Here is a 13069-nt window from a genome sequence, read left to right on the forward strand (position 1 = left end):
AGGAGGGGGAGACAAGGGACCCAACACTACGGAACAGGTAAAGTCGTGGCAAATGTCCAGCGTGGCAAATGTCCGCAGGGGAGCGTTACCTGGTAGCGCCTCCTGGGGTAGCCGTCCTCGCGCTCGCGCTCCCTCGCGCGCGGCGGCGTCGGCGACTCCCTGATGCTGAGGTCCCTGTCGCGCTCGGCGGCGCTGCCGTAGGACGCGACGCGCAGCGCGGGCGAGTGTCCGTTCACCAGCAGCCTCTGCGGCTGCGGCTGCGCCTGCACCGGCGGCGACGGCGAGCGCGTCCTGTCGCGGTCGCCGAACGGTGACGTCACGCGGTCGGCGCTGCCGCTGTACGGCGACGAGACGCGGTCGACGCTGCCGTTGTACTGCGGGGAGCCGCGCTCCGGCACGCCGTTGTACGCGCGCCTCTCCACGTTCAGCGGCGAGAACGTGTGGTGGGGCCCGGTCGGCAGCACCTGCAACGTAACTCGCGTTACCGTCGAACAAAGTTTTCCCCGAAGAACTTCGTCCGTCAAGTATTCTCAGACGCATCGTCGCATCAGTTTTGGATAGCACTTCCAGCCTCCGGCGATTACCACCATATTTTTCGTCAGGACTGACAACTGACTGTCCCCCTCACCCCCTGGTTGCTCCTCTCCTCTCCAATCCCCGCCCTCTGCCATGCCTTTACTGTTGTGTCCCTCCTACCCTCAATCTCTACACCCTTCACCTCCTTTCCCAAGGTGGCTTCCGTCAACTCCCCCCCCCCCCCCCCAGATGATGCCCTCTGTCCCTCCATTCATCCCTCCTATCAACTCTGATCATCACCCCACCCCACCCCCCTTTCCTCTGTCCTTTCCCCGGGCTCCCTCTTCCCCCCCTTCCATCCTGTTTTCTCCCCACCTAACCTCTCTTTACCTCCCCCCCCCCGAGTCCTTTTGTATACCCCTCCTCTGCCTTTCCCCACTCCCTGTCGCGTCTGCCCCCAGCACCCGACCCCCCTCTTAAGGGTCCTCGTCCTCCATCGGCTCCTTTCCCCCCTCCCCCCACTTCGTTCTTTTTTTTCCCTCTCCTTCCCCCCTTCCTTTCCTGTCATCTGTTCAGATTCCCCCCATATCATATTTGTGCCAATTTTTTAGTGTAGTGTTCAAGTGGATGTTTAGTGTTGCTCATCTTTCCAAAGTGTTGCGAACAGAAACCATGCGGTCGCTGGGTATAAATTTTATGTCTCTTACGAACAGAAACCAGACTGTCGCCGTGTTTTTTTAATTGTCTGCCTATTCTTTTACCTGTCTGCTTCATATGTATTTTATTAGCATCATCAACCCTTTGTTCTATGTTTTAAGTTCCACGATTTTCCACCGTTTTACCATTTAAGTCACCGATTTTATCGCCTGCTTCTATTATTTATTATCTTCATCTTTTTACAACAAATTCTGTAGGCTGAAGAGCGGCGTTCTAACCTGCTGCCAGCCAGCCCCCTTCGGGGGGGGGGGGGGGGGGACTCGAAACTCAATAAAGAAAGAAAAAAAAACTGACTGTTGCTTCAGATGAAGACGATGGTAATAACTGTCGAAAGCTGGAAGTTTTATTGAGAACAGGCGGAACGACGTCCGACAATATTTTATATAAGTTAGTGTCATTATTATCCTTGGTAATGAAACCAAGACTTAATCAGAATCGAGACACTTTCATTGAGTTTCTCAGCCTAGAAAATAATTCGACAACATGAAAACTGCATTTTTAATACACAGATATATTCCTTTTATTTCGACTATTAGTTTCATTCCCAGTCCCTGGCTCCTGAAAGATATATTCATGTGTGCATGTCCATGAACCATGGACCTTGCCGTTGGTGGGGAGGCTTGCGTGCCTCAGCGATACAGATGGCCGTACCGTAGGTGCAACCACAACGGAGGGGTATCTGTTGAGAGCCCAGACAAACGTGTGGTTCCTGAAGAGGGGCAGCAGCCTTTTCAGTAGTTGCTGGGGCAACAGTCTGGATGATTGACTGATCTGGCCTTGTAACAATAACCAAAACGGCCTTGCTGTGCTGGTACTGCGAACGACTGAAAGCAAGGGGAAACTATGGCCGTAATTTTTCCCGAGGGCAAGCAGCTTTACTGTATGGTTAAATGATGATGGTGTCCTCTTGGGTAAAACATTCCGGAGGTAAAATAGTCCCCCATTCGGATTTCCGGGCAGGGACTACTCAAGAGGACGTCGTTATCAGGAGAAAGAAAACTGGCGTTCTGCGGATCGGAGCGTGGAATGTCAGATCCCTTAATCGGGCAGGTAGGTTAGAAAACTTAAAAAGGGAAATGGATAGGTTAAAGTTAGATATAGTGGGAATTAGTGAAGTTCGGTGGCAGGAGGAACAAGACTTTTGGTCAGGTGAATACAGGGTAATAAATACAAAATCAAATAGGGGTAATACAGGAGTAGGTTTAATAATGAATAAAAAATAGGAGTGCGGGTAAGTTACTACAAACAGCATAGTGAACGCATTATTGTGGCCAAGATAGACACGAAGCCCACACCTACTACAGTAGTACAAGTTTATATGCCAACTAGCTCTGCAGATGATGAAGAAATTGATGAAATGTATGATGAGATAAAAGAAATTATTCAGGTAGTGAAGGGAGCCGAAAATCTAGAGTAGGAAAAGGGAGAGAAGGAAACATAGTAGGTGAATATGGATTGGGGATAAGAAATGAAAGAGGAAGCTGTATGGTAGAATTTTGCACAGAGCACAACTTAATCATATCTAACACTTGGTTCAAGAATCATAAAAGAAGGTTGTACACATGGAAGAATCCTGGAAATACTAGAAGGTATCAGATAGATTATATAATGGTAAGACAGAGATTTAGGAACCAGGTATTAAATTGTAAGACATTTCCAGGGACAGATTTGGACTCAGACCACAATCTGTTGGTTATGAACTGTAGATTAAAACAGAAGAAACTGCAAAAAGGTGGGAATTTAAGGAGATAGGACCTGGACAAACTGATTAAACCAGAGGTTGTACAGAGTTTCAGGGAGAGCATAAGGGAACAATTGTCACAAATGGGGGAAAGAAATACAGTAGAAGAAGAATGGGTAGCCCTGAAGGATGAAGTAGTGAAGGCAGCACAGGATCAAGTAGGTAAAAAGATGAGGGCTAGTAGAAATCCTTGGGTAACAGAAGAGATATTGAATTTAATTGATGAAAGGAGAAAATATAAAAATGCAGTAAATGAAACAGGCAAAAAGGAATACAAACGTCTCAAAAATGAGATCGACAGGAAGTGCAAAATGGCTAAGCAGGGATGGCTAGAGGACAAATGTAAGGATGTAGAGGCTTATCTCTCTAGGGGTAAGATAGATACTGCCTACAGGAAAATTAAAGAGACCTTTGGAGATAAGAGAAACGCTTGTATGAACATCAAGAGCTCAGATGGAAGCCCAGTTCTAAGCAAAGAAGGGAAAGCAGAAAGGTGGAAGGAGTATATAGAGGGTCTATACAAGGGCAATGTACTTGAGGACAATATTATGGAAATGGAAGAGGATGTAGATGAAGATGAAATGGGAGATACGATACTGCGTGAAGAGTTTGACAGAGCACTGAAAGACATGAGTGGAAATAAGGCCCCCGGAGTAGACAACATTCCATTGGAACTACTGACGGCCTTGGGAGAGCCAGTCCTGACAAAACTCTACTATCTGGTGAGCAAGATGTATGAAACAGGCGAAATACCCTCAGACTTCAAGAAGAATATAACAATTCCAATCCCAAAGAAAGCAGGTGTTGACAGATGTGAAAAATACCGAACAGTCAGTTTAATAAGCCACAGCTGCAAAATACTAACACGAATTCTTTACAGACGAATGGAAAAACTAGTAGAAGCCGACCTCGGGGAAGATCAGTTTGGATTCCGTAGAAATACTGGAATACGTGAGGCAATACTGACCTTACGACGTATCTTAGAAGAAAGATTAAGGAAAGGCAAACCTACGTTTCTAGCATTTGTAGACTTAGAGAAAGCTTTTGACAATGTTGACTGGAATACTCTCTTTCAAATTCTAAAGGTGGCAGGGGTAAAATACAGGGAGCGAAAGGCTATTTACAATTTGTACAGAAACCAGATGGCAGTTATAAGAGTCGAGGGACATGAAAGGGAAGCAGTGGTTGGGAAGGGAGTGAGACAGGGTTGTAGCCTCTCCCCGATGTTATTCAATCTGTATATTGAGCAAGCAGTAAAGGAAACAAAAGAAAAATTCGGAGTAGGTATTAAAATCCATGGAGAAGAAATAAAAACTTTGAGGTTCGCCGATGACATTTTAATTCTGTCAGAGACAGCAAAGGACTTGGAAGAGCAGTTGAACGGAATGGATGGTGTCTTGAAGGGAGGATATAAGATGAACATCAACAAAAGCAAAACGAGGATAATGGAATGTAGTCGAATTAAGTTGGCTGATGCTGAGGGTATTAGATTAGGAAATGAGACACTTAAAGTAGTAAAGGAGTTTTGCTATTTGGGGAGCAAAATAACAGATGATGGTCGAAGTAGAGAGGATATAAAATGTAGACTGGCAATGGCAAGGAAAGAAGAGAAATTTGTTAACATCGAGTATAGATTTAAGTGTCAGGAAGTCGTTTCTGAAAGTATTTGTATGGAGTGTAGCCATGTATGGAAGTGAAACATAGACGATAAGTAGTTTGGACACGAAGAGAATAGAAGCTTTCGAAATGTGGTGCTACAGAAGAATGCTGAAGATTAGATGGGTAGATCACATACGTAATGAGGAGGTATTGAATAGAATTGGGGAGAAGAGGAGTTTGTGGCACAACTTGACAAGAAGAAGGGACCGGTTGGTAGGACATGTTCTGATGCATCAAGAGATCACCAATTTAGTACTGGAGGGCAGCGTGGAGGGTAAAAATCGTAGAGGGAGACCAAGAGATGAATACACTAAGCAGATTCAGCAGGATGTAGGTTGCAGTAGGTACTGGGAGATGAAGCAGCTTGCACAGGGTAGAGTAGCATGGAGAGCTGCATCAAACCAGTCCCAGGACTGAAGACCACGACAACAACATTCCACAAACGGAATAATTAATCATTCTTAGAATGCTCCGTTAAGGTATGTACTATAACAAACATGTTACATCTAAAAATAACCTTTCAAGAATGACTAATTATTGCAGATGTGCAGTGCACATTTGAATACAGGTTTTATACGCCAAAATACTTTTTATGTGTAATGCGTTATAACAAACATGTTATTCCTAGGTGGTCCGACTAAAACATTCATATTTCTTTACGTACTACACTAATATGTAATCCTGTTGTAAAAAACTCAGTTGATATCCGTTTGACCTATGGCAGCGCCATCTAGCGGGCCAACCATAGTGCCATGTGGTTTCCCCCTTCAAGCTAGACAAGTTTTGTTCTTCGTAGTTTTTTCGTTTAGTGCTTATTTCGTGAGATATTTCGCCCAGTCACTATCAATGGACCACCCTGTATATTATCTAAGAAGGGAGAGCGCCCACCAGATCAAGTGACGGTGTGCGCTCAAAACATAAGTGAACCTCTGTTCTGTGGATCGTGTGACTGGGTAATTCCACCAGACGGAAGAAACTAGCTGGTAGCTTTGCAGAGAGAGGATCCTCTACACCTCCCGTAAGCTCGATCTTCCTCACCCACCGGTCTCTCCCATCCTTTCACGCCCCCGTCTGCTGCCGTGCCTGTACTTCTACATCCCACCTGCTCTCCATCTTTCCACTCTCCATACCCTCTCCCATGGTGGCTTCCGCCATCTCCCCCTCCCTGATGATGCCCTCCTCCCCTCCATCTACCCCTCCTACCAACTTTGATCCTCCCTCTTCCTGTGTTTGTTCCTATGGGCACCCTCTCTCCCTTCTCTCCCCCTTCCCTCCCTCCTCCCTTTCTCCCACTCCTTCCCCGGGCCTCCCCTACCCCCATTCCTCCACTCCTCCTACCATCTCCTCTGCCATTGGCATCTTTGCTCACCGCTCTCCCTCCCCCTCGCCCTTCTTCCCCTCTTGGCAGGTCCCCTGACTCGCACACGCTACGTGGACATTCGCGTGCTGGAGATCATAGCCACCACTTTCTCGTGTGTGTGCCATCGTGTTTGTGTTTAGTGTTCGTCGAAATCAGTGTTTGTGCGTCTTGCCGACAGTTTTTAGTGTGGTTTTCGTCGAGTGTGAACGGCTTCGTGTTTTTTGTGTTCTGTGTCTACTGTCTTTGCCCACGATTTTGTTCAGTCTATGTCTTTTTACGATTTTTCGTTGTAAATTCTGAGGCTGAAGAGCAGCGTAGGAGGCTGCTGCCAGCCCGCCTGATGTACAGGTGCTTAAAATAACAATAAAGGGGAAAAAATTGCAGAGGGACGCACCTGCACCCTCTGGGGCGGCGCGTGGCTGGTGCTGACGACCACGGTGGGCTGCGGGGCGGCCTTCCGGCGCTCCGACCACTCGCTGACGCCGCGGAAGAAACCGCCAGCGGAGCCGCCGTTGCTGGAGGGCGGCGGCACGGAGGCGGCGGCGGCGGGGGCGGCGGGGGCGTGCTCCTCGGGCTCCGGCGACGACACGAAGACGCGCGCCGACGAGTTGACGGTGGCGACGTAGCCGCGGCCCGGGGCGGGCTGCGCCGGGGAGCGGCTGCGGCCGTGGCCCGCCAGGGGCCGCGACTTCATCGTCACGTTGATGAAGCTCGTGTTGGTGGCCGGCGCCGCCGCCTCCTCGTCGTCCAGCGAGCCCTTGGAGGAGCGCGACTCGCTGCCGAAGTGGTGCTCCAGCCATTTGGACGTCTCCGCCTTGCGCGTCTCCTCCTCCTGCACATGACGTCACCACATCACCACACTGTGCTGCTGCATACTAGCTACATCTTATATATTGGGTCCCCTGTCTTAAGGTGCATGAAATATTTCCCGGGTGATGGTGGGCGAAAGACGACTCGCCCGGAAAATATTTCATGCACCTTAAGACAGGGAACCCAACTTACACCATGAACTCTAAGAGCAGGTAATGTAATCTGGGTTGGCTATCTTAAGGTGCATGAAATGTTTTCCGGCCCGTCCTTGATTTGACCACCCTGTGTAATTCATGTACCTCACATGTCCAAATTTTAGTTCAGTTTATTCCATAATGTACCTAAGTATGTCGGATTTAGATCAGTTTTTTATGTTATACGCTGTTTTGTAACTTTATGACTGCGTTACTGCTCTTTTATAGCCTCAACAAGGGGCCTGATTTGACGCACGCCAGCGTGCAGCGAGTATTGGATAGGAGTATCTGCGAGAGAGTCGCTGTTTGGACACGAGCCTGCCAAGTTCCTCGCAGGCCGCACTAGTCTGACGTGTTCACTGCGTAGATAGTTCTAGTATGGTTCGTATTACGTGTGGAACTGTCAACATGTTAGTGGCACATGGTCCTGAAGCAATAACCGTCACGATGGATGCTTTACGAAAGTGAGACTGAACTGATAACGTAAACGTAGTCTTTTACCTGTATCTGACGACTTCTTTGTTAACCTGCTCCCGTTAAAGACCTTTCTTGGAACTGGCAGAACAGAAGCCTGCCATCGTTTAAAGTTTGTAAGGTCGCTCACAATTCATCCTGCACGTCAGGAGGAGAGTCGGAGCTTTATCCAGCGAGAGGATATAAGGGGAGGGTCTTGCAATCCGTTCACAACAATATAAATAAGATACATTGGTCACTTGTTTGTTGAACCACAACACGTTTTAACGGTCCACACCATTGTCCTCATAAGGAGAGCTTCTGTAAAGTTTGGAAGGTAGGAGACGAGGTACTGGTAGAAGTAAAGCTGTGAGGACGGGGCGTGAGTCGTGCTTGGGTAGCTCAGTTGGTAGAGCACTTGCCCGCGAAAGGCAAAGGTCCCGAGTTCGAGTCTCGGTCCGGCACACAGTTTTAATCTGCCAGGAAGTTTCAGAATTACATTGTTTACTTCCCTGGTACTAATGCAGTGCACGGACGCCTTTTCACTGCAGCACGCCAACTAAAGTAGAATTTATGCTTCCTCTTTTGCTAGTGTTAAAGTGCACGTTACTCTTGCATAAATTATGCAAGAGCAACTAGTGGTTATAGGTAAACAAAATAAAATCTCCGCTGCATATTTCTATTTGTTGGATTATGCATGGAGTGGAACGATTTTTCTTTACTTTATACAAATTTGTTACAGTCGTGACTATATTTACAGTAACAACAAATATTTAATATAAATACAGCCATATCTGACGTCTGGCACCTATCCATAGAACCAGACCATTATGCAGGGTGGTCCACTTAAACGTTTCAGCGCAAACATCTCTGGAACAACAATAGATAATGACAAACTATTTTCACGGTTATGAATGTAAGGCAGGGGCTAATACGTTTTAGAATGTCTCTTAGTATTTACTTTGATGTGCCTCTGTCTATATATAGGGTGTAAAAAGAAATACGGCACTGATTTTAGAACACATTCCTCACAAGCAAATGAAGAAATTATGCTAGGTGAACATGCGTCTGGAAACGCTTTATTTTCATGTTGTAGCTCATTTTTCCAACTCATTAATCATGGGAAACACACAAGAACAAAACGTTAGAAACATGGGGAACATGCACTCTTGGTGACAAAACATGTAATTCATGCACGATTAAGCATCTCCTCATTTTAATGTTAATGTCCGTCAGCTTCTAAATAACAGATTCGGTGACTGATGCATAGGTAGAGATGGACCAATTTTCTGGCCTCTATTCTCTCCCTACCTAAACCCACTGGACTTTATTCCTGTGGGCATTTGAAAGCTCTTGTGTGTGCAGCCCCAGTACTAGATGTTCAGAGTCTCTATGCCCGTATTATTGAAGCCTGCGAAACCATATGCAATACTCCAGGGATACATCAGCGCATCCGAGATTAACTACGACGGTGGGTTGATGCATGCATCAGTGCCCACGGAGGGCATATTGAATATCTCCTGTGAAAAAGATTTGCATGTGGTATACTGGTGCGTTCTGTTTGAGTGTGCTTCCCATTATTAATGAGTTGTAGAAAGTGAATTGTAACTCGGAAACAAATCATTTCCAGACTCACGTTCATGTAATTTCTTCGGCTACGTGTCAGAAAAGCGTCCTGTAACTTGTGCCGTACAATTGTTACACCATATATATAATGATTAAAAACCCAAAAGTATTTCAGGCAAAATCTGTTCTGTGTCGCACGTAAAGTACACCACAATAGACAGTGGCAACGCCCAATCGAAGGACTGCTTCAGCATATACATAGGTCAAACCGAACTTCTGGGAATTTAAAGGGAAAGACGTCAATATTAAGAATGCAAGAAGAATCCCACTATTAAACGCGGAGGAGAGAGCGCGTAGAGGGGAAAACTGCTTGTCTGATGACGTGACTGAGTCGATTTGGTACGACATAGAGATCTAGTATTAGAGTGTAATAGAGGTTTAAAATACTTAAGATAAAATAAGCCAAAAATTATTTCTTAAATGACTGGGAGAAGTGGCCGCAAAATGACCATTCTAGTTAGTATATTGGTATGTAGAATCTATGATCCTGGTGGCATATCATCGCAGTTGCGGAAATATATCACCACACAATCCCAAGATAACAAGGACAATAAGTGTGAGAACCATCGATCAATCAGCTCATGCATTGAAATTGATGACAAGAACAATATACAGATAATGGAAAGTAAACTGCGGATCTATTAGATGACGACCAGTTTGGATTTCGGAAAAGTAAAGCAACCTAGAGGCAATTCTTACGATGCGCTTGTTATTTGTACCAAAACTTATTAAAAATTCAAAACTCTTCATAGGACCTGTCGAACTAGAAGAAACGTTCGACCGTTAACGATCGTGCAAGTTGCTCGAAATTTCCAAGCTAGTAGGTGTGAATGGCGCGTGTTATTCAATATGCACGTGAATCAAGGAGGAAAAATGGAAGACCAAGAGCAAAGTGCTCGAATTAAAATGAATGTAAGGCAGAGATGCAGGTCTTTTTCCCCTATTTTTCAGTCTACATATCGAATAAGTAACGATGGAAATAAATTTTCAGGAGTGGAATTAAGATTCGAGGTTGAAGGATGTCAATGATAATTTTCGCTAATACACTGCTATAGTTAGTGACAATGAGGAAAAATTACAGGATCTGTTGAATGGAATGAACTGCGTTATGAACGTACACTTTGGCATGAGAGTAAGTAGAAGAAAGAGCAGAACGAGTAGCAGAGATGTAATGAGGAACAGACTTAACACCAAAATTGGGAACCGCATAGTAGACAAAATGAGCGAATTCTGCTGCCTTGGAAGCAAAGTAACCCATGACGGATGAAGCATGGAGGACATAAAAAGCTGACTAACACAGGTAAAGATGGCATTCCTGGTCAAAAGAAGTCAACTAATATCAAACAACGGTCTTAATTTGAGAAAAAAGTTTCCGAGAAATTACATTTGGAGGAAAGCATTGTATAGGAGTGAATCATGGAAAGTACGGAATGGGGCAGTTCTCTGCAGAACCGACGAGGAAAGTAATACAGGGTGGGCCATAACTCACTTGCACTAGCAATCCTTAGACTTTGTTCTGCCTAGAATAGCGGCAGCCGGTTGTGAACTTAACTAGTGTGAAATATCCATAAGTCACTTGACAGAAGCAGTTTGCGGTTTTTGTTGTTTGCTGCTACTCTTACTAAAGAAGAGAACCTTAATGTTGGCGGCAACGTTCTAAATCTCAAAGAAAAGTGTACGAGGAATGTGGAGTATCAAGAATAAGCCTACGAAGGATTCAGAAAAAGTTAAGATCGAGACCTTATGTGTCTACTTTATTTCAAGGCCTAAATAAAGGTGATCTCGAGAAGCGTATGGAGTTCTTCGAGTTATAGACGATCTGACAAGAAGTCAGTTTTCTAAAAGCCTTCTTTGGAGCGACTAAGCGGCTTTTAAGGCGAATGGCAGAGTGAGCAGGCAGTCTACAGGACGTGGCGAAGGAGACAAACTCTCCTGGCGTGAGCGTTTGGGCAGGGATTTTCAGCATGGCTACCCGGGCCTCATTTTTAAAAGTAATGTCAGTTCTGTAAATTAGTAGATATGCTATGAGAAGAGTTGTTAGAACAGGAAAACAGTTCACCTTCTAAAAATCTCCAGCCAATTAAGGAAAAGCAGATATGACAACAAGACGCAGCACCCCAGCGTTGTGGAGTTATTGTGAGAGACTTTCTAAATGAAAACTTCGATGAATGTGCTGCCAGACGGGGAACTATTGAATGGCCTTCACGATCCCCAAATATTACACGTATGGATTTTTCAGTCTGGAGTACACTAAAAATGAGGTTTACTCCGTCAATATTGGTAATGTTGAGCTTTTGAAGGAATGAAACCAATCTGAATTTCAAAATCTACAGTCCAGAAAGACCTCTGACAAAATATGTGAGTGAGTTTGAAAAGACGCAGTGTTTGCTTAAAACAGCACGGAAGCCACTGTGAGCATCTTTTGTAGGTTCATTGAACTCTACATGTATTTCTTTGTTGATAATAAATTTAAGTTTTCATATGATTAGTAATAATGCACCAACGTATTTCTGACACCTGACTTACGGCTCACGCTGTATGTGGAAAACGTCGACAAGAAGAAGGGTCTGGATGATAGGACATTAGGGCACAACGTCCATGGTACTTTTTTTTTCACTAGCTGCTTATATTTTATGACCCACCGTCTAATTTCTTATGGTGGGTCGTATATTGCCACTTAGCCGCTGTGACAGGGTCCGGGGTCCGCAGTGACTGAAAGTAACACCACACCGGCTCCCGTCCCCACTCACACCGTTGCCCGTGTCCCGCCACGTGGAGGCGGGCTCTGTTTAGATCCATTTGATATCTATTTTTTTTTGTGCAGCATTAGAAAAACATATAACTAATACAAAATCAAGTAAGATATTAATAAACAAAACGAAATTAAATATTTAGAAAGAAGGAAGGAAGAGAACTGAATAGAGAAGTTATAGGTATAATATTGCCCGTCACCTGGTTGTGGGCGGCGGCCCGGGTCTTGGAATGAACCTCAAGACGCTGGCCGTTGCTCACCATGCCTTTAACATCTACTATCCTAAAAACTACCTTAACTAGAAGGTACTAGAGGAAGCTGTACAGGGTAAAAACCGAAAGAGACGAAAAACATGAAATGCATCCAACAAATAATACAGTAGATTAAAACCGTGTGCCGGACCGAGACTCGAACTCGGGACCTTTGCCTTTCGCGGGCAAGGGGTCCACCATCTGAGCTACCCAGGCACGAATCACGCCCCGTCCTCACAACTTTACTTCCGCCGGTACCTCGTCTTCTGCCTTCCAAACTTTACAGAAGCTCTCCTGCGAACCTTGTAGGACTAGCACTCCTGAAAGAATGGATATTGCGGAGACATGGCTTAGCCGCAGCCTGGGGGATGTTTCCAGAGTGAGATTTTCACTCTGCAACGGAGTGTGCGCTGATATGAAACATCATGGCAGATTAAAACTGTATTCCGGACTGAGACTCAGCTGAGCTCAGATGGTAGAACACTTGCCCGCGAAAGGTAAAGATCCCGAGTTCGAGTCTCAGTCCGGCATACAGTTTTAACCTGCCAGGACGTTTCATATGAGCGCACACTCCGTTGCAGAGTGAAAATCTCATTCTGGAAATAATGCAGTAGGTAGGGTGGAAATGCTACTCTGAGATGAAGACGTTGGTACGTTAGTGGCGGGCGGTATCAAATCGTTCAGGAGAATGATGACATAACAAAATTTGGTCAGGCGCAAGAAGGACTCGCGCACTGAGCGTTCAGTACAAACGTAATTATGTATATACATAGTTCATCCGTCCAGGGAATCGAGGATCTCAACGATTTTTGCCTGTTATCTATATCAATACTGGTAAGGTAATGATCCCTGGACTTCAAAGAATGTAGTAAAATCTCTACAGTAGCTCCTCAAACTAGGCCGGATATTAAAAAAGAAGCGAGCAGGGGACTTCCGTTTGTGTGCATATAGAGACCAAACATTATAAAACATTTTTATTTACTTAATAAA

At 45.3% G+C, this 13069-nt stretch overlaps 1 protein-coding gene across 2 annotated transcripts in view; it reads right to left on the bottom strand.

Annotated features, from left to right (window-relative positions):
- The window catches only part of LOC126094646 (uncharacterized), a 1573713-nt gene that overhangs the window by 111511 nt on the left and 1449133 nt on the right, over nucleotides 1-13069 (bottom strand). For both annotated transcript variants that reach the window (XM_049909153.1, XM_049909145.1), the window contains 2 exons: nucleotides 6388-6825; nucleotides 90-464 (listed from right to left, as the gene is read on the bottom strand). In XM_049909153.1, coding sequence (XP_049765110.1) covers nucleotides 90-464; nucleotides 6388-6825 — 813 coding nt within the window. The remainder of the gene's footprint in view (nucleotides 1-89; nucleotides 465-6387; nucleotides 6826-13069) is intronic.

The sequence above is a fragment of the Schistocerca cancellata genome, chromosome 1 (genome assembly GCF_023864275.1).
Source record: "Schistocerca cancellata isolate TAMUIC-IGC-003103 chromosome 1, iqSchCanc2.1, whole genome shotgun sequence".
NCBI classification, from domain to species: Eukaryota; Metazoa; Arthropoda; class Insecta; order Orthoptera; family Acrididae; genus Schistocerca; species Schistocerca cancellata.